General features: G+C 54.4%; 3 protein-coding genes across 14 annotated transcripts in view; all 3 read left to right on the top strand.

Moving 5' to 3' along the window:
• Nucleotides 1-2,340, top strand: part of PHF12 (PHD finger protein 12) — a 42,173-nt gene extending 39,833 nt beyond the window's left edge. For 2 of the 3 annotated variants that reach the window (XM_026016064.2, XM_026016065.2), the window contains 2 exons: nt 577-715; nt 1,065-2,340. In XM_026016064.2, coding sequence (XP_025871849.1) covers nt 577-715; nt 1,065-1,399 — 474 coding nt within the window. In that variant the 3' untranslated portion in view covers nt 1,400-2,340. Of the gene's footprint in view, nt 1-523; nt 716-1,064 lie in introns of all 3 variants that reach the window. The other variant, XR_011999751.1, reaches the window with a different exon arrangement.
• A 2,455-nt stretch (nt 2,341-4,795) lies between these two features.
• On the top strand, nt 4,796-9,007 carry DHRS13 (dehydrogenase/reductase 13). The gene is made up of 5 exons (XM_072747831.1): nt 4,796-5,090; nt 5,214-5,332; nt 6,300-6,423; nt 6,604-6,915; nt 8,391-9,007. Exons 1-5 carry the CDS (start codon nt 4,964-4,966, stop codon nt 8,840-8,842), a joined length of 1,134 nt encoding a protein of 377 aa, XP_072603932.1. The 5' UTR covers nt 4,796-4,963; the 3' UTR covers nt 8,843-9,007.
• Nucleotides 9,008-9,521: 514 nt separating this feature from the next.
• Nucleotides 9,522-25,565, top strand: FLOT2 (flotillin 2). Of its 10 annotated transcripts, none has more exons than XM_072747827.1 (13): nt 9,643-9,704; nt 13,000-13,071; nt 15,256-15,337; nt 18,509-18,599; nt 20,770-20,860; nt 21,862-21,985; nt 22,382-22,500; nt 22,610-22,723; nt 22,825-22,944; nt 23,028-23,242; nt 23,644-23,827; nt 24,114-24,263; nt 24,342-25,565. In XM_072747827.1, the coding sequence occupies exons 5-13, from the start codon at nt 20,786-20,788 to the stop codon at nt 24,378-24,380; spliced, it is 1,140 nt and encodes a 379-aa protein (XP_072603928.1). In that variant the 5' UTR covers nt 9,643-9,704; nt 13,000-13,071; nt 15,256-15,337; nt 18,509-18,599; nt 20,770-20,785; the 3' UTR covers nt 24,381-25,565. The 10 variants fall into 10 exon arrangements, with proteins under 10 accessions (XP_072603925.1, XP_072603926.1, XP_072603931.1 ...); XM_072747828.1 differs by lacking the exon at nt 9,643-9,704 and adding an exon at nt 11,432-11,645; XM_072747830.1 differs by lacking the exon at nt 18,509-18,599 and having other exon boundaries at nt 9,537-9,704.
• Nucleotides 25,566-27,138: the final 1,573 nt, after the last annotated feature.

The following is a 27,138-nucleotide window of genomic DNA, read 5'->3' as shown; positions in this document are numbered from 1 at the left end:
CTGGGAATGGGGTGGGAGGGAGCTCTCCCAACCTGAGGCCTCTCCTAGGCAGTAGGGTTTTGTTCCGTGCCCTGGGTGAGGGGAACAAGGAGGGGGAGGTATTCTCTTCTTCCTTCCCTGTCATTCCTGGAGGAGAAGAGTCTTGGCGTGAAAGGGCATCTTCCCATGGCTATCCTGCTCCCTAGGAGGAGGATTGCCATTTCTCCTAAGGTTGGTCACAGGCTCAGCAGGGGGAGCCCACCTGAAAGCAGGGCCAGGGGACCAGCACAGGAGGAGGCCAAACCCTCTGTGCCAGTGGATAGCATTTCAGCAGGAGCCCGTGCCAAGGAGGCGCAGAGTAAAGGAGCAGTGGGAGAGCGGGGGTTGTGGGGCACTGGGAAGGGAGGCTTCCCTGAGGAGGTGAATCTTGAGCCCTATTCTAAAGAGACAGGGAAGTTGGGGGGGGGGGGGCTTGACTGGGGAAGAAAGAGAGCTCCCAAGGTAGAGCAGCACAGCCTTCTCCATGTGTCCTCTCTCCCCTTAGCCCCAGGCCCCACGCAGCAGACCACACATCTTATCTTCCCTCCTCCTCCTCAGAATACCAAACATTATGAGCTGTTAAACTACAGTGAGCACGGGACAACGGTGGACAATGTGCTGTATTCATGTGACTTCTCCGAGAAGACCCCGCCAACCCCCCCAAGCAGTATTGTTGCCAAAGTGCAGAATGTCATCAGTAAGTTGGAGCCTGTGGCCACAAAGCTGGCCATTTTTGGACACATTGTGTTAAGACCCCTGTCAGGGTGGCTCTGGCTTGCTGCCAATGACCTGCTCTCCTCTTCCCGGTCCCATTGGCCAGGCTTTCCTTGCCCATGGGCCCAGGGAAAGCCACAGAGAAGCCAGTGCTATGGGTGCATACACCTCCTTAAGGACTTCCAGCTCCCTGGGGCCTTTCCCAGTGTCCCTCAGCCCTAGGCACACAGCATTTAGAAAGGGGAGGAACAGAGCCCCAGCCAGGGGCAAACAGCCCAGATGGATTGGCTTCTCACCATTCCTCTCCCAGTGATGGCCCTCTTTCTTCCCAGGGCGCCGCCGGCACCAGAAACAGGATGAGGAGCCAAGCGAGGAGGCAGCCGTGATGAGCTCCCAGGCCCAGGGGCCACAGCGGAGACCCTGCAACTGCAAAGCCAGCAGCTCGAGCTTGATTGGGGGCAGTGGGGCCGGCTGGGAGGGCACGGCCTTACTGCACCACGGCAGCTACATCAAGCTGGGGTGCCTGCAGTTCGTCTTCAGCATCACTGAGTTTGCGACCAAACAGCCCAGAGGCGATGCCGGCCTGCTGCAGGATGGGGTCTTGGCCGAGAAGCTGTCTCTCAAGCCCCACCAGGGCCCTGTGCTGCGCTCCAACTCCGTTCCCTAGGACGGGCAGCTGCCCCAGCGCCCGCCCACCCGCCCCACCCAAGACTCCTGCGATGCAAAAATGTACACAAACCAAGCCCGGGTTTTTTCTAGACTCCACCAGAAACCCTTCAACCACAATCTTTGCATGAAATGAAGAAAAACCTTTGACTGTTTTTTAAAAAATCCTTTTTCTTTTCTCAAGTTCTAGGGGGCATTTGCACATACATTTGTACTCAACATTTCATGGGAAAGCGGCAGACCCGAGCTGAGGAACAGCGTGGGCAGGGAGGGGAAGGCTGGCGGTCTGGACACGTCCTCAAACATGAAACCGCTCCCCACCCAACTCCCGCCCCCTCCCCCTCCCCCGCCGTTGTAAAATAATCAGAAACTTGTTCTATTTTGTGGCAGTGACAATAGTTTTATATTAAAAGAAAAAATACAGTTTTCATACAGCAAAATCTATACAATATCATTGTTTTATTTAATATAAAGATCGCTACCCACCCTACTTCCGTGGTTCCTACCCTCCAAGTTATTTTCCCTTTCTGCAGCGGTTGCACTACAGGTAGCTACTGTGTATTATGGACAAATGAGAAATGAATTCTTTTTCTGGCTGTCCATTTATTTTATTTCAAATAAGGAAAAGTGTATTTGGATTTTGTGTAAATACATCCAGTGATGACATTTTTTCAATGTTTTTAAAAACTGTACAGTACTACATGTGGTAGAGCGTTTTCTTCAAATTGTCTATTGTAGCAAAAACGTTTTTGTCGTAAACCTGTTTTGTCTCCTTTTTTTGTTCTCTTGCCACTTCTCTCCTGTTCCTCCCACCCCTGGCTCCCTCCTTTCCCCACCCCACCCCCACCCCTAGTAGTACCAATGTACATAGTAATTGTAATGTTTTAGACTTTACAGAAACTTTCCTGTATTCTGTATATAAAAAAACAAAAATACTTCAAATTATGTTTTCTGCCTGTCTGTCCTACCTGTCATCACCCTTACAGAGGGGACCCTCCCCCAAGATCCTGGTCGCAGTCTCTGAATTCATTTCATTCCCAGACACTCAGTCCCCAAGGGAAGGCAGGAGAGCGGGAGGTCTGGAAGGAAAGTAAGCCCAATATGGGTGTAGGAGAGTGAAGGGCTAGGGTTGCTTCTGCTAAGGGGGAGCAGGGGGCTGTTGTCTGGCTTTATGGGTGACTTGAGGAAATCACTTGATGCAACCATATACAAGAATCCAAGAGAGTGGGCCCTTGCCCCTTCCTGTTGACTCCAAAACCAAGATAAGAAAACAGGAGCTGTTGTAAGACCTCTGCCTTCTGGCCTAGAAACACTAACCTCAGGAGTTAGGGCTGCCTTTGGTTGCAGTCTTTTGCTATCCTGTTTGATTCATCGGTTCTGGGAGAAGTCAATGCCTGGCTTTATCCTTGTCAGCCTTAGCTGGGCATGCAGCACCTCAACCAAGTATCACTTGCATTCCTCCTCTCTGCATGGCCTTTGCTGGGACTTGGGGCTTGGTCTAGGTAACCCACTGTGAGCAGGCAAGAGGACAGATGTGCTCCCTGCCTCTTGGAGCTTAGAATCTAGTGTGGAACAATTTGTCGATTTAAATGTCTCTGGGAAGCATCACGAAGGAGAGATTCAATCTCTAGACCCAGTCAAGCCACAACTTACATGACTAGCGATCCTAACTTCCCTACAATTGCAGCTCATCAGAAGATGCATGCATGGCATTTCCTTAATTCTAAGGCCCTGACAACCCTCTCAGCAAACCAAGCTCCCATCCTTTCTCCTCTCAAACCATACATGAGAAACTTTTTTTGGAAGTGTTTTTTGAAGACAAGTCTTTGACTCCTTAGATAGAGATCACCTGTGTGTCTATCCCAGCAATGTTCCAGGAAGTGGTACCTGCTGGTGTGTCAGGGTTTTGCCCTGAGGATGGAGAATGCACCCATTCATTCCCAGCTTCATCCCACAGCGTCTACAATAGAACCCCAAACCCATAATGCAGCCAAGTAGGAAACTTCTCCCTCCCCTGGAATCAGGTCTGTTCCTAGTTTCCACCTACCTGCTTGGCTTAGCCTCCACCACTGCTCCCTGTGCCCTGATGGGCCTCAAGGTCCCCAAGGACAGAAACATTGTTCTGTTCAGTATTTCCAAGGCTAACCACACTGCTGGTCACACCATAAATGTCAAACAGCAGGTGCTAAGTTACAATGGTTTACTCAAGCAAGTCCTTGTCCTGGCAAGTGACCTGGCCAGCAGTACCCTTACCCATACCCTAACCCTCCTTAGCTGTCCCCACTTACCTTGCCATCATAGTCACTTCTTAAACTGAGTCATGGAGCTTCTTCACCTATTTCTACCCCCTGTGAGGACCATCCCAGAGAAATTTCCTCCTGGAGGTCAGATAATGGGTTTTGCATTGAATGCTTCCCTTCAGAAATGTAGAGGATGGGGAGCAGAGACAGGGAGATATAAACAGCTAATGAAGGAGTAAATCATAACAGCCCTGGACAGATGGTGCCACCCTGACCATTACCTCATCTCTTTCTGACCTTTATAGGAAGAACAGGAAAAATTCTAGCAGCAGAGGGCTGGGAGTGAGGATCAGGAATTGGAGGGCAAGGCTTCCAGGACTGATCTCTCTCTCAGACATAACAGCATTCGTGTACATAGACACCCCTCCAGAAGAGAAAGTCTCTGCTACTCACAGTTGACACCCAGAGGGCTTACACACACCCTGTGAACCCCTCCTGCAAGGCCTCAGCTACGGGCATGTGCACAAAGGACAGCTACATAGGCAGATGTTCATTCAAGTACACATAGGCAGAGACTACAGATGCATGCACACACCTCGGGCGGCTCTTGGCCCACGTGGGCACAAACATGTAAAAGATGGTCACACAGGGATCCCTGGGTGGTGCAGTGGTTTAGCACCTGCCTTTGACCCAGGGCGCGATCCTGGAGACCGGGGATCGAATCCCACGTCAGCCTCCCGGTGCATGCATGGAGCCTGCTTCTCCCTCTGCCTATGTCTCTGCCCCTCTCTCTCTCTCTCTCTCTCTCTCTCTCTCTCTCTCTCTCTCTCTCTCTCTCTGTGTGTGTGTGTGTGACTATCATAAATAAATAAAAATTAAAAAAAAAAAAGATGGTCACACAGGCACACACAACCTGAAGGGCAATCCCAGGGCCCATGGGCACATTACACACTCACGAGTCATTCACACAGAGTAGGTGGATGCGTGTACATAGCCAGGGTGCCCCTGCACACAAACACGCTTCTGGAAGGAGTTCACGCAGGCACACACCTAGAGGGCGCTGCCAGGGCCCAACCCACACGGGCCTCTAGGAGGTGCTCCACAAGCACACACCTACAGGACGAAGGCGCATGCCTAGGGGGCGCTCGCAGGGCCCACGCTCACACGCACGCACACACACCCCTGCCCAGCCTCCCGCCCGCCTCCGCCTCCGCCTCCGCCTTCAGGGAGGCCCGAGCGGGTGCGGGGCGGACCGGCAGCCGCCAGGCGGGCGGCGATCCAGGGGAGGCGCGGGGCCGGTGCGGGGGCCGAGCGGCGCGGCCGGCATGGAGGCGCTGCTGCTGGGCGCGGGGCTGCTGCTGGGTGCCTACGTGCTTATCTATTACAACCTCGTGAAGGCCCCGCCCTGCGGCGGCATAGCCAGCCTGCGCGGCCGCACGGCCGTGGTCACGGGTGAGTGCCGGGGGCCGGGCAGGCGGGCTGGCCGCGGGCGGGGAGGCCGGGCGGCGGGGGCGGCGGGGGCGGCGGGGGCGGCGGCCGGCGGGGCTCAGCGCGCCCACCGCCTGCCCACCGCAGGCGCCAACAGCGGCATCGGGAAGATGACGGCGCTAGAGCTGGCGCGCCGGGGAGCACGCGTGGTGCTGGCCTGTCGTAGCCGGGAGCGCGGGGAGGCGGCCGCCTTCGACCTCCGCCAGGTGAGGGGGGCCAGAGAGGGCGAGAGGGCGAGCGGAAAACGGACACATGGGGATGCAGAGGGGTGAACACAGCGGCTCCCTCAACTGGTCGTTACGTGCAGAAAAAAGGGTCCGCTGGTGCTCTGGCCGTGCGGGGAAGGGGCACCAGACGCCAGCTAGGAAGTGGGTTTTGCGAAAGAAGTAATTGCTGTTCTAAGACGTTTAAGGATTGGTAAAAGTTACATTAATGAAAGACGGTAGGGAAAGGAACAGCAGGGGGAACAGCATATGCAAAGGCCCTGAGGCAAGAGAGCTGATTTGAGTTTAAAAAAAAAATGAAAGAAAAGGCTTATTGAGGCTGGATGGAGCACAAAATATAGGGGAAAGAGGCAAAATGAAGATGCTGGAGGCCCTTATAGACCCTATTGAGGAACTCAGATTTTATAGGAGGAGCAGTATTAGTGAAGGGTCCTCAGCAGGGTATGGACTGTCAGAATAGCCTTTCGGGAGGAACCCCTCAGTGGCTGCACATGCCTGGACTGGGGTGAGGGGGCAAGAGTGGGTGAGGGGAGACCAATGAGAAAGATGTCTGTTGTAGATTTCAGGATAAACAATAATAGGCAGAGAGAATGATAATAATACCAAGTACTACCTACACAGTGCTGACTGGGTGCCAGGCTCTAAGTATTTTATGTATATTAATTCAATCCTCACAACAACTCTGTGAGATAGGTGCTTCATTATTCCCATTTTACAGTGAGAAAACTGAGCCCCAGGAAGATTAATGTCACACTTGCCTAATGTCACACTCTAATAAAAGACAAAGTCAAGATTTGCATCCAGAGTCCACATGCTTATCCACTACATTCTATTGCCTAAGGGCAAATCTTAGTTAACAGTATGAAGAGGACTCTCAAAATTTGGTACCTGGGGAGAGGGAAGAGGAGAGAGATGCCTGGTGACAAGCCCAGCCCTTGCTGCCCCACAGGAGAGTGGGAACAATGAGGTCATCTTCATGGCCTTGGACTTGGCCAGTCTGGCCTCTGTGCGGGCCTTTGCTACTGCCTTCCTGAGCTCTGAGCCACGGCTGGACATCCTCATCCACAATGCCGGTGAGGGGCAGCAGGCCCTGCAGGGGGGCGGCGGGTGGGCAACCATACCCTCCGGCCAGGTCTTGCCAAAGCCCATTGGATGTGTGGGAAGGATGCCCCCTACCACTGTCTCACAAACGGGGACACTGTGGCCTTCCGGGTTCCCTGTGGAGCAGTTGTCATATCTAGCCCCTGCCCCAGGGATCAGTTCCTGTGGCCGGACCCACAAGCCGTTTAACCTGCTGCTGCGAGTGAACCACATTGGTCCCTTCCTGCTGACACATCTGCTGCTGCCCCGGCTGAAGACATGCGCCCCTAGCCGCGTGGTGGTGGTATCCTCAGCTGCCCACAGGCGAGGGCGCCTCGACTTCACACGCCTGGACCGCCCAGTGGTGGGCTGGCAGCAGGAGCTGCGGGCATATGCTGACAGTAAGCTGGCCAACGTGCTATTTGCCAGGGAGCTCGCCACTCAGCTTGAGGGTACTGGTGTCACCTGCTATGCAGCCCACCCAGGTGAGGCCTGACTCTCTGACTGCTCTGGTTGGCTTTCATTCCCCCTCTCTCAACCTCAACCTGTCCTGTGCACCCCCAGCCTCTCACTGAGCCACAGAAACTCAGAACAGGAAGGAAACATGGTATAAGGAGAGACTGTTCCTTGCTGATCTTGGAAGAAGGCTCTCCTTGTCTGGGTTATTCCCCTCACACCACTAGCTTGGATGCTGAGTACTGGTTAGGGTATGGCAATTAATAAAGCCCAGGCTCTCACTCCAAGAAGCCATCCATATGCTGAACTCACTATAAAAATAAGAATGATGAGGAAGGCTAATAATTACTTATTCATTCGAAAAGCGTTTACTGAGTACCTATTACATACCAGCCATTAATCTTGGTGCTGGGAACATAGCAGTGAACAAAACATAGACGTTTTCCCTGTAGAATTTACATGCTAGTTTAAGGGAAGGGGACATGACTAATAAATATATACAATGACAGGTGGCAATCAAATGCAACAGGAAAAATAGAGTGAGGGGGATATGAAATGACAGGAGGTGCTGTTTTTCTGTGGCAGTCAAGGAAGACATATCTGAAAAGGAGACATTTGTGTAGATGCCTGAAGGAGATGAGAGAATGAGCCATGTGGCTTTCTGAGGAGAAGAGTGTAAAGACCAGAGCTGATAGCCTTTGCAAAGGCCCTGAGGCAGAAGTCCCTGGCAGGCTGGAGAAAGAATAGGGAACTCCTTGTGGCTGGAACAGAGTGAGAGAAGGAGAGTGGCAAGAGATGAGATATAGAGATGAGCCGAGTCATCTAGGGTCTGGAAGTCTACTGTAAGCATTTTAGCTTTTAGGCTAAGTGAGTTAACTGATGAATAAGGCCCACCTCTGCCTTATGGAACAGAGCACAAGATAACAAGATCTATCCCATCCATATTACCATACCGCATTTTTTTTTTTAGATTTTATTTTTAATCTCTACACCCAAAGTAGGGCTCAAACTCACAACCCCAAGATCAGGAGTCATATGCTCTAACGAGCAAGGCAGCCAAGCACTCACCATATCACACTTCAGATAGTCATTGCCTAAGACTCACTAGTAATTATAATAGTGACAATAACCACAACTAATGGTTATCAAGCTTTTATTACACTCCTCATCTCTAATGTCCAAAACAGTGGCCCATCTGCCATTGGTTTTAATACCTTTGCTGCTTAAACAAAGGAAGAGGACTTGAAGAAGGAAAAATGTGCCCTCAGGCGGGGGGGGGGGGGGGGCGGCACAAGGAAAATCTGGGACATGAGAATGGACAGGAGCCCAGATAGAAAGGAGGAGGCTTGCTGTCCCCCACAAGGGACCTGAATGCCCACTCCACACTATCCTGGTCTCCCTAGAACTGGACTCTGTTCCTCATCCCCTTCTAGCCCTGTTCTTGCTGCTCTTCCCCTGGACCCTCACCCACCGTCCTCCCCACTTCCTTTCTTCCTGTCCACAGGGCCTGTGAACTCGGAGCTATTCCTGCGCCATGTTCCTGGATGGCTGTGCCCACTCTTACGCCCACTAGCTTGGCTCATGCTGCGGGCACCAAGAGGGGGTGCCCAGACACCCCTGTACTGCGCTCTACAGGAGGGCATTGAGCCCCTCAGTGGGAGATATTTTGCCAACTGCCATGTGGAAGAGGTTCCCCCAGCCGCCCGAGATGACCGTGCAGCTCACCAGCTGTGGGAGGCCAGCAAAAGGCTGGCAGGGCTGGGGCCTGGCAAGGACGCTGAAGCTGATGAAGATTCCCAGCCTGAGGACCCGAGGACCCCATCTTCCCCGAGCAGCCCCCACCCTGAGGAGCCCACAGTTTCTGAACCCTGCCCCACCTCTCAGAGTTCGCAAGACTTGCCTAAGGTCACACGCAGAATCCAGGTTCAAACTGAACCTGAGCCCTACATTTCCTAATCCCTAGGCTGGGATGTTTTCCATGGCACTGGGTGACCCTTGGAAACCTTCACTGCACACCAGGCCATGCCCTGAGCACTGAGGGGTTTGCAATTTTTACCTCTGTGGTTCTTTTCTGGGGCTCCACATTATGTCCTGAACAGCTCTTTTCCTGGTGGAATGAAATCGTGGGCGATGGTTTCTTCCTGAAAATAGCCATAATCCCAGATTCAGGGGTGGGGGATAAATGCGCCAGCATTGCTTCTGAGGAATTTGAATTTGGTATTACCAGTCCCCACGATCAGCTCTGGGTGAGGGCCGGGAAGGTGGTCATTTGATGGAGTGCAAGTTGCGAATTCCTGAACTGGGCCCTTGCAACCTTGTAGCCAGGTAGTTCAATGACCCTCTTTGCCGAGGCGGGATTCGGCTGCGGAGTGAAGGGACTCGCCCAAGGTCTCGCGTCTCCCCGCCGGCAAGGGCAGGGGCGATGTGACTCCGGGCCGACGGTGCAGGGTGGGTGCGGGGAGGAGAGGCAGGTCCGGGCGCTCGTTACGGGGCGGCCCGGGGTGGGGGGGGTCAGGGGGCGTCCTCCCGGGGCGCGGGGGACTGGGCCCCAGGAAATAAAGCGTGTTGACTGCCTCGCCTCGCGCTCGCTGCCGCCGCTCTCGCCGCCGGCCCCGCCCTCCGCCGCCACACTTCCGGCGGGGCTGCGACCGCGGAGGGGCGCGGGCGGGCGGCCGCTGGGGGTGGCGGGATAGGCTGGGCGCGGCCGCCAGTGCGCTCGGCGCCGTCAGGTCCCTGCGGTCCCCGCGGGCCCTCTGCCCCGCCGGCGCCATGGGCAATTGCCACACAGTGGGGCCCAACGAGGCGCTGGTGGTCTCAGGTGAGAGGGAGGTGGGGCCCGCGCGCCGGCGCTGGGGGGTGTTGGGGTGCGCGCGCTGCGCCCTCCAAGTGGTCGAGGAGGGGGCTCGGGGCGGGGGCGGGGCTGCGGACCAAGCCGGGACGGGCTAGGCCAGGGGAGGGCGCGGAGGGCAGTGCGGGGAGTGGGGCGCCGGCGCTGGGCCTGAGAACCTTGCAGGGGGAGCCCCCGTTCTCACGCCTGCCGCGCCCTCGGGACGCCCCCTCCCCCTGCGTGTGTTCTTGTGTTTATTCCCTCTTTTCTCTGCCCCCTCCCTGGGCACAGTCTCCTCTCCCCTACTCCACCGTGGCCTAGGGGGGTCCTGAACTGGGGGCGGGCGGCCGTGGTTCCCAGAACACAGCGGTCTGGCTGGATTCCAGCGCCCGGGCCTCGGGTTCGGTCTCGCAGTTTGGAGGGTAGGTGCCTGCCTGGGGAGGGGCCCCGGGACCGGGATCCTTGGGCTCCCGTTAATTCTGAGCAGGTTGGGGCTTGCTGGGGTTTCCTGGCACTGCCCGCCCCGGAGATGCGGGTGCGGCCTCTACAGGTTGAGAAATTGGGCTCTGGGCTGTGTCGCCGATTGCAAAATGCTACAGGCTCCAGAATTTCTGGGAGCTTCCGCGGGGGCTTGCGGAGGACTGCTGAATTGGGAAAGGGAGAGATATCTTTGCCTTCAGGCTGCTTTTTAAATTGTGTATTTGGGTACCTTGAAAGGTGGCTGAAGCGTTTGAAGCCACCAGCGTGTGCAACACCTAGCTCACAGGTGCCGGGGAGGGGCGTTGTTTCCTGACAGCTTAGAGGCCCAGAGCTGCAGGAATCCTTCAGGTCTTCCCACCATTGCCAATTTCCAGCCTATGTACCAGTTGTTAGGGTTGGCCTCAGAAGGGGGGGGGGGGGGGGCTGGGGGGGGTGGACTAGACCAGGGTTTGTAGCTGTGCCTTGGGGAGGTGTGACAAATCTGTTGGGAACTTTTACCCCAGAACATGGCCTCTGGCTCAGTTTGCATCTCAAAATCAGTCTGTCCACCGCAACTGGAAATCTCCACTCTTCCTGACCAGGACCCTGGTCTGTGAAGGAGAGCAGATAAGACCAGAAGTGGCCTTGGGGTTAGGAGGGAGACACACTCACCCCCCCCACCCCACCCCACCCCTGTCAGAGAACACTGACACCAGACTTGCACCCATCTCCCAGGCCGCAGTCCTAAAGAGGACTTTTTGAACCTGAATCTGCACCGCTCTTTGTTTCTCTTGTGGAATTTCTCTCTGGAAGCCCAGACCCTGGGCTGAGGAGACGAAGGCTCCAGTCCTGTCCTTGTGGAGAGCTTTGAGACTGAGGAGTGAGAGCAACACCTGACGTGGGCTACTCTGTACCTTCCACTTGCTGGAAACCTGGTTTTCTGGCCAGAGGCCAGTGCAGTGCTAGCTTCAAAGCTGTTTTAGAGGTGGGGAGAAGAGGCTGTGCTGAGAATTGAGGGTGGAGTCAAGGAAGAATGGGGGAGAGGAGGGGAGGATAGTGCCCAGCATAACAGTACCTGGGGATTTGAGATGATCCAGCAAGGATGCAGCTCTCTCCTACAGAAGTCCCAGCAGAGCAGAGCAGTCACTCCCAGCCCCGCCCCCACCTGGCTGCTTAAGCCTCATCCAAAGTCTGGAGGCCGAATTTGGGAAGGATGCTTTTTTTTTTTTTTTTTTTTAATTTTTATTTATTTATGATAGTCACACAGAGAGAGAGAGAGGCAGAGACATAGGCAGAGGGAGAAGCAGGCTCCATGCACCGGGAGCCCAACGTGGGATTCGATCCTGGGTCTCCAGGATCGTGCCCCGGGCCAAAGGCAGGCGCCAAACCGCTGCGCCACCCAGGGATCCCTGGGAAGGATGCTGATACATCTCTGGTCATCTTCTCCACCTGAAAAGGCTGGAAAATTTTCAGGTTGTCGTACCTCCCTCCTTCACTCTGTAATATAAAACCTTTTTTCTCAGTTTCTATTGTCAGGAATTTAAAAGGGGAATCCAAACACTGTACACTTTTCTCTCATGTCTACAATAGGGTCAGATGTTCTTAACCTGGGGTTTGAGGGTAGAGTTTAGAGGTCTGTGCATTTGGATAGGGAGAGACGTGCATTTTTATTGTCACTGACCTTAATCAAAATTTAGCATTTCTTCATATTGTAAATGTCATCCACAACCCGTGATAGTATCAGTAGGTATTTTCCTACCACACCACAGTTTTTGCATTGTACCTTCAAAATCATTCATGCTAATCGGGATTTTGAAGTTAAGCTAGTTATTAAATCTACCACTAGATCTTATTATTTAATGTTTTACTGTATGACACATATTATCATGTATTACGTATCATGCATTTGGTTATTTTGATACTTTGGCAACTTTCAAGATAATCCATTTCTTATATATTTTATGCATTTACGAACATTCCAGCATTGCTGGACTACTAAAGGGGATTGTGGCTCAAAAAAGGCTGAATCCCCCCCCCCTTGTATGGTTGTCTGGAGGAGTGAGAAGGTAAAAGAGAGGCAGGAAGGAGGGCAGTATTTCTGAGGAGGAAAAGAGCCCATGCTGGATCTGGAGGGGCTGAGAGTGGGGGTATCGTGGGATGTTTTATGATTCTTCAGTGTGGGTGAAGACAGGGCAAAGGAAAGTAAGCTGGGTTAGAAAAGGTGAGATAAAATTAGGAGAAACTTCTGGGTCTAAAAAGAGTGAGAGCAAGGGAGGTCAAGGAAGGGGCACCTAAGTGTTCTCTTTGGGGAGTGGTGCTCAGACAGCATGACCAGAAATTGGGAAAAGATGCCTTCCAGGGGAGGCGGCTGCTGGGGGTGGGGCAGGCTGGCCAACCCAGCTTCCTGTTGTTGCTACCCCTGGGAACCTGGCCATGTGTCCTTGGCCAAATCCCAGCTTAAGCGGTGACAGCCTCCTCCCAAGGTCAAAGACTAAGTTAAAGATAAAGGGTGGTCACCCCCTTCCCCACTCACCTCCCTTCCCACCACTACTTCCCCTGTCCCTAGCACATGGAGAAGTTCCCTGGAGCTGGCCGGAGGCTGCTAGGCCCCAGTCCTCACCAGGCCAGAGTGACCCTTTCAGTTTCTGTGGATCCCAAGATGGCTTAGGTTTCAGATTGACTGCTTGCCCCTAGAGGCCTCCTTACCCCACTCCCCAGGGCAGAGCAGCCTGCAATAGCTTCCCTTGAGCCTATAGCCCTGTGGGCCAGTATTTCCACCACTGAGAACTGGACTGATCTCCTCTTCCCACCCCTACTCATACTGCAGGGCTGCTCTTTGCTCCTGGACTTCTGGAGGGTCTCCTTGTGACCGGGTACAGCGGCAGGCCCCGGGGACCAGGTGGGCAGCTGAGTGAGCCTTCTCTGATACCAGCTATCTACGCTGCCAGAGGCCCTGCACTCCTGGAGCCCCATTCTTTGACCTCCACCTGTGCAGAGCTCCTCTCTGTTCCCTGTTTCCTCTGGGGTTTTTTGCTGTTGTTGTTTTGTTTTTTAATTTTATTTATTTATTTGAGAGACAGCACGGGAGCAGGGGGAACAGCAGAGGGAGAAGGAGAAGCAGACTCCCCACTGGGCAAGGAGCCCGACACGGGGCTCAGTCCCAGGACCCCGAGACTGTGACCCGAGCCGAAAGCAGACACTTAAACCAGCTGAGCCACCCAAATACCCCAGCCCCATTCTCTCTGTTGTCTCTTTTTCCCTTGTTGGCTTCACCACCCACTCAGACCTGGACTCCAGAGCTGCACTGATATGGTAGCCACTAGCCACTTAAATTTAAAGTAATTAAATTATAAAATCAGTTCTTCAGTCACACCAGCCAAATTTCAAGTCTTAGTAAGCTAAGCACATGTGGCTAGTGGCTGCCATATTACACAATGCATCTATAGGTCATTTCCCCCCTCACAGAAAATTCTCTTGGACAAGATCTCTCTGGAACTTACTCTCTGACATCAGCCATCATGCCTTGTCTAGGTCACTGCAAAAGGCTCCTGCCTAATCTCCTAGACCTCCCCACCCCCATCTTCCTTGTGCAAAGTGGTGTTTCTAAAAGGTAGATATAATTTTGTTGCTCCCCAGCTTCAGTCTCTGTGTGATTCCCCCATCACACACGCACCACACACGCACACACACAGCTTCTTGACCTGATACCTGAAACACCCTATGATCTGCCCTCTCTGCTGTGGGTCCTCAGAGACACTGTGACCCAGCTACATGAAACTTCCCCTAACCCTCAGCTTTTGGGGGCACACACTCTAAGGCTTTCCTGAAAACTCAAGTTTGTGAATACAGAAAATGACGACACCCATTGGCTTTTTCCCAAATCACATTTCCTTTGAATCATCTATTTCCTGTGCTTTTTTTTTTTTTTTTTTTTTTTTTGCACTGCAAAGAAACTGCCCCTCTAGCTTTTACTAAACTTTTCTTGAACTTGATGAATAATTTTGGCATTCGCAGGACAGTTCACAACAAGAATTTCAAGAATTGGAGGCGCCTGGGTGGCTCAGATGGTTAAGTGTCTGCCTACAGCTCTGGTCATGATCTCCAGGTCCTGGAATTGAACCCCACATGGGGCTCCTGCTCAGCCTCAGCGGGGGAGTCTGCTGCTCCCTCTCCTCTACCCCTTCCCCTGCTTATGTGCTCTCTCTTTCTCTCAAATGAATAAATTTAAAAATCTTAAAAAAAAAAAAGAATTTCAGGAATTGGTTTTTCTCATTTCTGCATAGACAGTATGCCGGACATTTCTATAGTTGGGGCCAGATGCAACATTCTGTTAAGTTTATAGTTTTCAGGCACCACTTCCTTTTGAAACCTTCTCCCTTTGTCTCTACTTCTTCCGTGGGCACCACAGGCTGGCCTTTTTTTGAGGCCTTGTCTTCTCCATTCACTCTCCTGCCCAGGGGTACAAAGTCACCCTGAAGCCCTGGGAATAGAGAACCAGCCTTCCTGAGATGTGTCTGCTGGGCATGAGCAAGGATCCCATCTTGGCTCCAAGATTCCTCCCTCCCATCAGCTTCCCAATACCCCTCATCCCTTCATCCCCCTGTGTTCCCCTTCTGCCTGCACATGCCCTGATAAGAGGGAAATCATACAGTAGTATGGTTATCTCAGGAAAATTTCCCATATACTTCAAGATGGGAACTGTAGCTTCATTTCTGAATCCCTAGCACAGAAACCTATTCTGCTTGTTTGCTAAATGAATGGTTGAATGAAAGATGGAAGTTTTTCCTGCTCACTCCTGCCCACTGACTACTTCTGTTCTCTGAAAGCACATTCAGAACCATTCATTGGATGTCCTCCTTTTTTTTTTTTTCCTGGGATGTCCTTCTTTTTATGTAAATTACCCATCCACCGAACTAGATTCCCAGGGCTTAAGAGCTCTCTCTCATTTCTGTGCAAGCTCAGCACCCATTCAATGGGAGTTGTCAAGTGTCAGAGCGAGTAGAGCCAAAATTGCTGTTGGAGGGATGCAGGGCAGACAAACCCAAGAACTGACTGACCAGCAGTGGTTTGTTTTGCTCTCCAGGGGGCTGTTGTGGCTCTGACTATAAACAGTACGTGTTTGGCGGTTGGGCCTGGGCCTGGTGGTGTATCTCCGACACTCAGAGGTAAGGGCTCAGGGCCCCCCGGGAACCTGGTGTCCAAGTGGGCAAGGGAGAAAAGGATTTCCAGGCTTCCCCCTCTTCACCCCACAGTCAGCTGGAGCATCCACCACTTGCCACATTCCATCCTGGGCGGTGGGGCCTCCTAAAAAGCAGGTGAGATGGGTGGCACAGGGGTCCACGGGGCCCATTTGGGCACCATCTCCTTAGTAGGGATGCTTTTTTCCACTGGAGACATCACTTGTGTCCCAGAGAATTCGAGGTTATGCCCACGCAGAATCCTCATTCCCTAAGTCTCGCTTCACGAAACCTGCCTGGATTATCCTCCCTGTGGAGACCCACAGAGGCTGCAGAGATCTACCCACCCACACCCGCCCTCGCCTGCGCAAGCCCGGACAATGCAGGCAATGGCTGAAGAGCAGAGAATGGATCCACGGTCTGAAGCAGCTCTATGGCTCCATGGCAGTAGCTGCTTACAGACAGGGGGAGGGGAGCTAAGGAACGGGTGCTGGGCCAGGCAAAACAGATCAGGACCTCTTCAGTCAGTCTGGAAGGATTCGCCAGGGGAAGGGACATTTCAGCAGGCTCTCCTGGGAGCTCCCCTAGGACCCTCAGCACCCCCAGAAGGCCCAGACTTGGCCCGGGCCTCTCCTGCCTCCCTCACTGCTCACCAAAGAGGAGATGAAGCATGCCAGCCACTCTTCCACCATCACCCCCTTCCTGACTAGGCCCAGATCCTTCCAGGCCAGGACCCAGGCAACAGGGGTAGCCGAACTGGGAAGGTGTGAGAGGGGAAGTGGTGGTCACCCCAAAGGGAAGCAGTGGGGAAAAGCCCTGTGGCCTGCACCAAGCTGCCAGTGCTTGGGACCCCAGGGAAGCCAAGGGTGTCAGCTAGGGTCAGGGGCATGGGAAGGAGGTCCACTTTTTAACCTCACTGATATCGCAGTCACCCCCTCTTCTCTTTCCTCACTTTGCTCTACCTGAATAGAGGGATCCTGTGGGACTGTTAGGGCCCAAGGCCAAAAGTGTCAGAGAGTAACCAATACTGGTCACAACTTCCTCTCAGGAGGTTGCTAGGCCCTGTTGAGTATACCAGTTGGCCTGTTAGAAGCCATGGGGTGCCCTTTCCAGAGGCACTGCCACCCCACCCACAGGACATGCAGTCTTGTGATCACAGAGTATCTTGTCCAAATATCTTGACACACAGCTGGGCCTGAGGGTTTACAGCTAAGCCAGACACTTGTCCTGCATAAGCCTCCACCACTAGGGCAAGATCCCTGCAGCCCTTTTTCTACCTTCTTGGCACCCCCTCCTGCTTCTTGCTGCAGGAAGCAGAGCTCCAAGACAGGGCCAAGCTTCTCTGACAGCAGGTTTGCAAGTAAGGAGTGGAGGGCTTGGGACCTCATCCTAGGAAACTGATCTCACAAACCCAGGCTTAGCATTCTCCCTCTGGTCCCACTTGCTGGGGAGTCTGAGCCTGTAGATCTTGCCCTTCGTGGGCCCTGTTTCTGAGGGAAGCCCCTTCCCCAACCCCTGGCTTATATGAAGGACGTCTCTACAAGCTGGGGCTTATATTTCCCTAGGCCGGCAGGAGCCTCTCCGGTCAAAGTAGAGGCTTTTTTTTTTTTTTTTTCTTTAATTTTATTTATTCATGAGAGACACAGGGGCAGAGACACAGGCAGAGGGAGAAGCAGGCTCCCTACAGGGAGCCCGATATGGGACTCGATCCTGGGACTCCTGGATCAGCCCCTGGGCTACAGGCGGCACTAAACCACTGAGCCACCCAGGGATCCCAAAGTAGAGGCTTTTAATCCAGCCTGAATTCCAAGCCTCCCTTTCCACAGCCACCCTCCATGTGCCCCACCTCCACTGTCAGCCATTCCTCTCCAGGCTCAATGAAGTCCCTCCTGCTGCACTTTGCTGCCATGTCCTATACCATCCTGAGGCCCTCACGTGGCAGCTCTCTCCCTTACCTGAGTGAATCCTCCACCTCTGGCATCTGAGCTGCAGCCTCCTGTCTTCCCTCCTTCCTTCCCTCCTTCTCTCCTCTCTCCCTCTCGCCTCTTTCCCCAGAAGAGAGCTTGGTGGGTTCCTGTCTGAGCCAGGGATAGAGTCCTCTCAACCCAAGAGTGCTAGTATTAGGGGCTTGATTGAAGGCAGCCTTTGCATGTCTGCATGGCCAGAGCCCCTCTGACAGGTAAGGGCAGGGCTCCTCATGGCCTACTGCTCCCATCCCCTGGTCCACCTGCGTCTGCTCCTTTGTCCTCAGCCACTGCCCTCCCTTACTCTGGTCTCAGGAAATGTCCCACACTGCGCACAGCCTAGCTTCTGCCCAGCCACCCTGCACACACACATCCCGCACCACTCACACACATGTGCTGCACTAGGGAGGGTCGGCTGGGATGGGCTGAGCAGCTACACAGGGCACTTTGCTTTTTTTGCCATAATTCTCTGCCTCTGCCCAGTTTTGGAAATTCCAAAGTGAACTATTCCATCACCTCCCAGTTGTCCCTGTGAGTATCCTGGCAGGGACACACTTCCTCCTTCAGCCTCCCTTGACACTTAGCCCTCCAAATCAGAAAATCCCAGCGTTTGTTGTTGTTTTTTTGTTTTTTGTTTTTTGTTTTTTTGGGGGGGGTGGGGGGTGCTTTCCTGGACCAAAATTGCCTTCTTAGTGATATGTAGCCCAAACCCAAGCAGGATTAAGTATTTGCCGTGGCTCATTAATCCCCAGCATGGCATCTCCTGCCCAATTTCTGGAAACACAGGTTTGCCTGTGTTTAGAAGGTAGAGCTGAGGCTGAGTCTCCCAGACTGTGCCAGAACTGTCCTGGGAAAGTGAGGTGGTGGGCCACCTGGGCACCCAGCTCACAGGCCTTCCCATCTCAGGTCATAGGCCCAGGGCATCAGCAGGCTTTTCCCCCAGCCCAGCAGCTCCTCCCAGGCGGGTATGGGGGCTAGGGAAGATATTCAGAGGCCTCAGGCCAGCAAGGGGGTTTCCTATGTCCCCCTACAGTCCTAGGCCGAGCTGGCAGGAGAAGGCTAGAGTACGAAGAGCAGCCTCCCCTGCCCCCAGGCATCAGGCATCATTGCTTGTCTGGTAACCACTGTGTGTGTTTGCTGTGTCCCCTCCTACCCCTCCTGTCCCTACCTCTCCCTCCCCCTGGCTGCTCCTCAGACTGTCTCTGGAGGTTATGACCATCCTGTGTCGCTGTGAGAATATTGAGACGTCGGAGGGGGTCCCGCTATTCGTAACAGGGGTTGCACAGGTAATAACCCACCTGCTTCCTCCTCTGTGTCTAACCTTCTCTCTTCCTGCCCTGCGGGGCCTGGCAGGCAGGAACTGGATGGACTCTCCTCCTGAGAGTGTGCCTCCCTCCCCTCTGCTCCCAGCTGTGCTGCTCTGGGTACCAGGATGGACCCCTATAGATCCCCAGCTCCCTTGCCCTCACCCACTGGGGCTGCTAGTGGGGAAAGAGCAAGGGATTCCGGAAGCTCTGCCCAAGTCTGCCAGTGGGTGTCCTTGGATGCCTAAGGGTAAGTTGAGGCAGGAGACACAGTGCCCTATGTGCCAGAACTAGGCTGTCTGGGTAGAGAGGGTTCAGTCCAGCCACTCCAGGCACTGTGGAGCTCTCTTGCCAGCCCGACCTGTCCGTGCTGACATGTCAAGCCCTAGCACTCCTCCTCACAAGGCCAGAGACAGGTACCCTGAAAAATTCTGTTCTACTAGCACCTTGGCCTCCTCTGATCTCTTTGACAGGCCTTAGCAAAATGAGTCCTGGCTTTTCCCTGCCCCTAATTTTTGTGCAAAAGCCTTTGAGGAAATCTCTTATCATTAGTTTTAGTTTCCTTACGTGTAAAATTGGGAATCCTGTCCTCTCTGTGCTTTGTAGGTATATGGGAAAGGCAGGTAAAGAAAGATGAGGACTCTGGGATTTTTGGAAAAGAAGTGCTGCAGAGGGGCACCTGGGTGATTCAGTCAGCTGAGTGTCTGACTCTTGATCTCAGCTCAGCTCTTGATCTCGGGGTCCTAAGTTCAAGCCCAGGTTAGGCTGTACACTGGGCATAGCACCTACTAAAAAGAAGAAGAAGAAGTGCCAGAGAAACCCAAGCTTTATCGTGAATCCAGTCTCACTTGGAAAAGCTAGTGACCGTTGATGTCTCACTCTTCGTTGCCATGTGGCTGTAGCCAGTGAAACCCTCTCCCGAGCTGGGGTGTTTGGTGCCTCCCAGCTCTCTCCTTGTGCTGTGCAGGCATTCACCTTCACTGCTTCACTCATCAGCTCTCTCTTGAGCTCCTTCCCAGTTCCTGGCACTGTGGATGCTGCAGTGAACATCAGAAGGCCCCTGCCCCCTCAGAGCCTTCATTCTGTGTCCTCAGACTGGAAGAGCCCTAACCATCATCTTACCCATTCCCTTCACTTGTATGAAATTACCCTTCAGGCTTCTCAGGCAAAACCCTAGACCACCTCTCTCTTCCTCACCTATCCTGCTGGCTCCACTCAGGAAGGGAACCGTCCCCACCTCATCCACTCCTTGTAGCCTCAGGTGGGCAGGCTTCAGCACAGAGGCCTGAGCAGCTCAGAGCACCTTGCAGGGAACGGGTAGGGTCCTGGCCTCCCTCCACCTCTAGCTAAAGCAACCCCACTCCCTCTCCAAACTGCTACCTAGTTGGAACAACTGCAAATGCCCACATCCCTTTTAAGCTAGGTGATGTGGACCCTTGAGACTGTCTGGGCCAGGAAGCCCTAGTGTGACCTCAGCCCTTATTCCCTACTTGAGCCACCTGGGCCCAACCCCAGAGGATAGGCTTCAGGTCAAACCTGATGCCAGGTGAAGGGACTGAACAGGACTTCCCTGGCAGGAGGCCGACACAGGATCACCTCCATCTTGGTCCAGCATCTTGGTCTAGCATACTCCTAGCATACCTAGCTAGTAGGCAGAGGTTTCTGGGCAGCCTCCCAGGGCATCTTGGGGTACTGAGCAGACCTGGTGAACAGGTGAAGGCCCCTGAGGGATGTTCACATGGCACCTATGGACAACCTGCACAGCACAGCCTGGAGTACCAGCACTTACATGTCATTCCCAGGACACACACACATCCACACCCCCACACCCCACACACACACAGCTACACCTGGACCCTCCCCACTGACCCAACCTCCCACTACCACTTCTCTACTTCTTTCCCCGTGCTGCAAGCCAGGCTGATCTGAGCAAAAGACATGTGTGCCATGGGTAGCACATTGCACCCACACTGCTCTGCCTTCCCACCCATCTTTTCACATACTCCTGACTACAGCCCCTCAAAGCATCCTCCCCACCCTCTGCAGCAGGATCCCTGGCCTGTCCCAGCTGGAGCAGTGAGATATTGGACTCTCCCCACACCCCAGACCCTGGGCCCCCAGACCCATGCCCCTGTTTTGCATTTCTTGGCAGGATTTCCCTAGAGATTATGACGTTGCAGCCCCGCTGCGAGGACGTAGAGACGGCCGAGGGGGTAGCTTTAACTGTGACGGGTGTCGCCCAGGTATAGTAACTCAGCAGCCCCGCGCATGTCCGTTGAGCTGCCTCGTCCTTGTGCTGGGGTGTGGGGGGAGGAGGAGAGGACAGCAGCCAGGGGCAGTCTCTCTCCAGTGCCCCCGCCCCCAGCCCCCTTCCAAGAGAGGGTCATCACCACTGGAACATGCTCACTCGGCCCCTTGGCTACTCAGCAGGACTAACAGACACCCCTTCTCTCCTCAGCGGGCCCACGAGGGACAGGACCAGTGCTGAGGGCTCCTGTCTCACTAACCCCACCCTATTCTTTGCAGGTGTTGGAAGGGCCATGTCCCAGAATCCAGGCCTTCCCTATTCTCTGGGTAGGGGGTCTAAAAGGGTGGGGACCAGAGGGCAAGGCCACACGAGGCAGAGGAGCTCTCTTGGAGGTTGCTTAGTATTCTATTCCCAGCTCGGGGTCTGAGTGAGGGGCTTCCCACTCTAGACTTCACAGGGCAGCAAGGTGCAACCGAGTTAATAGGCCTCTGGTGAGGGAGTGGTTGGTTTAGGACTTCGGGAAGGAAAGGCCAGAAGACACCCCACCTCAGTGACGTCCCCCTGGACCTGTCTCCTGCCCTGTCTAGGCGACCTTCCCTAGTCTGTATATATATCTGTGTCCCTATTGCTCATTCTCCTTTTCACCCTCTCTGCCTCTCAGCTTGCAGGTCTCCTACCTGTGGGGAGCCTATGGAGGGGGGGAGTTGGCTAATGAGGGAACAGTGAGTGGGCTGAGGGGTGGGGAGATGAGCCCCAAGCAGAAAGGCCATGTCTAGGCCTGAGGCTGCCATTGAAGATAAAATGTGTCAGTGTAAGAATTCCTTGTATGCTCTCCCCACTAGAGGCCTCAGCCAGACTACCCCCCTCCTGGCCCCTAGGCCTCCCGGTCTGAACAAGGAGGGGAGGGGCACAGCCACCATCCTCCACTCCTCTGGGTCTGGGGCCTCCACCTGCCCCCCTCCAGCCTGGTTCAGGCACCTATGTGACCACTGGCAGGTGAAGATCATGACGGAGAAGGAGCTCCTGGCAGTGGCCTGTGAGCAGTTTCTGGGCAAGAACGTGCAGGACATTAAGAACGTCGTCCTGCAGACCCTGGAGGGGCACCTGCGCTCCATCCTCGGTAAGGCCCCGCCCTGCCCCCAGACACCTCTGCTGCCTTTGAGGAACCTCACAGGCTCTCCAAACCCAGGCCAGGGAGGGGCCCAGGGCATGGCAGTCCCACCAAGACTCTCTTTCAAAACTTCAGGGACCTGAGGGAAAGGGAATGCATTGGTATGGGGGGCAGGGGCTGCCAGTCTGATCAGGCACCTGGGGATTGCTTGGGACACTTGTCCTCATCCAGCCTGGGCTCTGCAGGAGGTGACTCAGTGTCAAATGCTGTGAAGAAGAAACCCCAGGAAGACCCAGCTCAGACTGTACAACGTGTGCAAACACTCAGACCGCTACTTGCATGCCTCTCCCCTGTCCCAGTGGGCTGGGCCGCCAGGAAGCCAGCCTGTGATTGCTCTGTCCCCAGGAACCCTGACCGTGGAGCAGATTTATCAGGACCGGGACCAGTTTGCCAAGCTGGTGCGGGAGGTGGCGGCTCCTGACGTCGGCCGCATGGGCATTGAGATCCTCAGCTTTACCATTAAGGTGACATGCAATGGGAAGGCTGCAGCCCACTTCCCCACATGCCCCTCTGGGTGCTTGGCACTTTTGTGCCTATTACAACTCCCAAGGATGACTCCCCCTTCCCTCCCAGGACGTGTATGACAAAGTGGACTACCTGAGCTCCTTGGGCAAGACGCAGACTGCTGTGGTACAGAGAGATGCCGACATTGGGGTGGCCGAGGCTGAGCGAGATGCAGGCATCAGGGTACACCAGCTTTCCTTCCTGCCCCTGGGGCCAGGATTCTCAGGGGCGGCAGGGCCCTGGTTGCCTGGGGGGCCCTCAGCACCTGCCCTTGTTGTTGCCAGGAAGCGGAGTGCAAGAAGGAGATGCTAGATGTGAAGTTCATGGCAGACACCAAGATTGCCGACTCCAAGCGAGCCTTTGAGCTACAGAAGTCAGCTTTCAGTGAGGAAGTCAACATCAAGGTGAGGTGCCATCAGGTATCCCAGGTTGGGGCTTAGGGGCCTGGCAGCCAGCCTCTAATGTCCTACCCATCCTCCTGCCACAGACCGCCGAGGCCCAGCTGGCCTATGAGTTGCAAGGGGCCCGGGAGCAGCAGAAGATCCGGCAGGAAGAGATTGAGATCGAGGTTGTACAGCGCAAGAAGCAGATTGCAGTGGAGGCACAAGAGATCCTTCGCACGGACAAGGAACTCATTGCCACGGTGCGCCGTCCTGCCGAGGCTGAGGCCCACCGCATCCAGCAGATCGCCGAGGGTGAAAAGTGAGCACCCTGGCTGTGGCGGGGTGGGAAGTAGTCAAGCTCCCCTGTCGTCCACACACACCATCAGCTTTCCCAGTCCCAGCTTGGAAGCCACTTCTCCCTGTGCCTGCTTTCTGACTGTGGATTAGAAGTGACCTGCCTCCCCCGTGGGAATGGTGCTGGGAAGACTAAATGAGATAAAGGGGGCTCCAGGGCCTGGTATGGTACTTGGCTCAGTGGGCATACTGGCTAGCACCCTCTCCCCTTTTCATCCAGTAACCAGTGGCCTTCCCCTGGCCAGAGCCAGAAGGCCAGGGTAGCTAGCTCCCTTCCTAGGTTCCCCACCCCGACACCCATCAGGGCAGAGGGCTTGAGAGGCCCTGGCACTTGGCACTGATCCTGCTCGGCCTGAATTCCTGCAGGGTGAAGCAGGTCCTCTTAGCACAGGCAGAGGCCGAGAAAATCCGCAAAATCGGTGAGGCGGAGGCAGCAGTCATCGAGGCGATGGGCAAAGCAGAGGCCGAGCGAATGAAGCTCAAGGCTGAGGCCTACCAGAAATACGGGGATGCAGCCAAGATGGCACTGGTGCTGGAGGCCCTGCCCCAGGTGAGGCCCCCCCGCCCTGGGGTGGGTCTGAGGGGGCCTTGTCAGGAGCACAGCCACAGGCTGGCCAGAAGCATTGAATGCAGAAGTACTCAGCAGCAGGGCAGGAACCCTACAACAGGCACAGGCTCACCTGGCCCACTGGGTCTCCCTGACCATGGGCTTTCAAATAAGAGCCACCCAAGCTGCGTTGGGGTTGGGTGAGGTAGGAGAAGGTGGGAAAGATACCGGACAGGGCAGATGGACAGAGTCAGAGCATGCTCTCCTCCCACCCCACCCTGCCTCCTAGATTGCTGCCAAAATCGCTGCCCCACTGACCAAAGTCGATGAGATTGTGGTCCTCAGTGGGGACAATAGCAAGGTGACATCAGAAGTAAACCGACTACTGGCGGAGCTGCCTGCCTCTGTGCATGCCCTCACCGGCGTGGACCTATCCAAGGTGAGCGCCCAGCTAGCTGCATGTGGAGCCATCCCGGGCCCCAGAGCCGAGGCCTCATGGCGTCTCCCCTCCTTGCAGATACCCCTGATCAAGAAGGCCACCGGTGCACAGGCATGAAGGCCTGTACCCCTCTGCAGCCGTTTTACTACCACAGCGACAACGGGAGCGTTACTGACTCTGGTGCCTTATTTTGTAGGGACCAGAGGTGCTGCGTGTTCAGGCCCTCTCTGGCTGTCTTCCCTTCTCTCCTGTCTCTGGCCATCTCCTTTTCTCTTTTTCCTTCCCACACCTTCACTTCCACTGCCACACTCATCAGGTCTGTCTCCCCCACCTCGTGTCCACCTCTGTACATCTCTTCCTTCATCTATCTGTCTCTGTCTCTGCTCCCCCCCTACACATCATGTAGTTTAGGCTGAAGTCGTTTATTATAATCACTGTCTGTGGGGGGTAGTAGCCCTGCTGCTCCTCAGAATCCTGGTGCCTTGAAGTGCTCTGTGCATCGTCCATCCTCCCTGTGGCCCTTGCCAAAACTCGGCATGGGTGCAGAGGGTCTGGGTAGGATGGCCGCCCTCTCCTCTCCTGGCCTGGTCTTCCTGGCCCTACCCCAGGAAGTCCCCAGCCTCTCCCATTCCGACCCCTGAGGCCTAGCTGGCCACTGCCCTCCCCAGCCCCAGGCCTGCTCTCATACCTTACCTCTCTCTCCCCACCTAGGGGCACAGGGGCAAGGCCTCCTGTCTATAGCAGCTCCCTCACTTTACTACTGCCTTAGGAGGCCCCTGCTTGTGCTCAGGGAAGTCCCCTTCATGGACATGTCCCTACTAGGTGGAGTAGGGCTTGTTCCCAACTCTGTTAAGCCTTCCTGGGATCTGGGTCTAGCTCTGTTGGGGACTGGAAGGTGTGTAGACCCTCTTCCTACTAGGGCTGCGCTGTCCTGGACATTGGGCTAGGCCCTTCCAGTGGTTAGGGCTGTGCCAACCATGTACAGAATTGAGTGCTGTAGACTGGCCAGACTCCATACCCCTTATGCCATCTTTGCTTCTGACCAGAGTGATAGGGTTCCAGCCATGGGGAAGCAGTCCAGTCCTCTGTCTCCTTGCACTAGCGGAGACAGAAGAGCCCAGGGCCCAAGCATCCTGGCAGGGATACTGTGGGTGTCCGTTGGTTCCAGTCTCCCACTTCTGGCTCTGCCCCAGCCTGTGTAGCTGTTCCTGCATGTGGATGCTGCATGTCAGGTCTGGGGCTTGGATGCTGCACTGCCCCGCTGCCTGTCCCTTCTAGTAAAATAAAGATCTGTTACGCCTATGCCCTGTATTGTGTCTTCTGTGAAGGGGGAGACTAGAAAGCAAGGACTAACTGGGTCCCTTACCCATATGCCCATTCTTCCTAAAGGCTACACTTTGTCTGTTCTTCCCCATGACAGCCACTGGGGGGCATCAGCACACTGGCGGTGTCCCCAGTACTGCCCCTGGGGCTGGGAGGCCACTGGCCCAGGTGTTCCTCCCAGATGAGAGCCTTGGGAGACCTGGCTCCTTTGTAGACAGAAGATGGGGGAGCTGCCGGATTCACCACACTTCTTTGCCGGTCCTCAGCCCCACTCGGTAATGAAGCCCATTTGTCAGGCTTAAGAGCATGAACTCTGAGGTCAGACTGCTATCACGTGTGTGATCTTGAGCAAGTAACTTCACCTCTCAGGGCTTTCATAACCTTTTTTTTTAAGATTTATTTATTTTAAAGATTTTTATTTATTTATTCATGAGTGACACAGAGAGAGAGGCAGAGATATAGGCAGAGAGAGAAGCAGGCTCCATGCAGGGAGCCCGATGTGGGACTCCATCCCCGGACTCCAGGATCACCCCCTGGGCCAAAGGCAGACACTCAACTGCTGAGCCACCCAGGTGTCCCAGGCTTTGTTTGTATTCTTATTCGTTACAAACTTACATAATGTCTGCTGTGTACCAGTCATTGCCCTAGATGGTGCGGAGACTGCAGTGAACCATTCAAAGCCCTAGCTTTTAGAGCTTACATTCACATGGAGATAAAGAACAGCAAGTTTGGGGGCAAGTGAAATTTTAGCATGTCAAAGGAAGGCCTCATTTAGAAGGTAGCACTGATGAAAGTAAAGAAATGTGCCATGAGTGAAGAGTTTCATGTCCAAAGTCTCTGAGATAGAATGTGTGTGTGGTGTGACCAAAGACGAGCAAGGACAGTGTATCTGGAAGCAAGTGAATGAGCAGCAGGGAGAATGGTAGTGGGTGAGGTCAGGATGGAAACCTGTTTGCAGATCATGTGGAATCTTAGTGGCTTGTATTTTGGCCTTGACTCTGAGGTAAGAAACTACAGAAGGGGATCCCTGGGTGGTGCAGCGGTTTAGCGCCTGCCTTTGGCCCAGGGCGCGATCCTGGAGACCCGGGATCGAATCCCACGTCGGACTCCCGGTGCATGGAGCCTGCTTCTTCCTCTGCCTATGTCTCTGCCTCTCTCTCTCTCTCTGTGACTATCATAAATAAATAAAAATTAAAAAAAAAAAAAAGAAACTACAGAAGGCTTTTTTTTTTTTTTTTTTTTTTTTTTTGAGAGAGAGAGAGCCAGGCAGGCAGCGACACAGGCAGAGGGAGAAGCAGGCTCCATGCAGGGAGCCCAATGCGGGACTTGGTCCCAGGACTCCAGGATCATGCCCTGGGCCGAAGGCAGGCACTAAACCACTGAGCCACCCAGGAATCTCTACAGAAGGCTTTTGAAAGAAGAATGACATGGGGGTGGGCAGCCCCGGTGGCACAGTGGTTTAGCACCGCCTGCAGCCCAGGGCGTGATCCTGGAGACCCTGGATCGAGTCCCACGTCAGGCTCCCTGCATGGAGCCTGCTTCTCCCTCTGTC

This window comes from Vulpes vulpes, chromosome 2 (genome assembly GCF_048418805.1).
Source record: "Vulpes vulpes isolate BD-2025 chromosome 2, VulVul3, whole genome shotgun sequence".
NCBI lineage: Eukaryota > Metazoa > Chordata > Mammalia > Carnivora > Canidae > Vulpes > Vulpes vulpes.
This window is presented reverse-complemented; position numbering and strand designations above follow the sequence as displayed.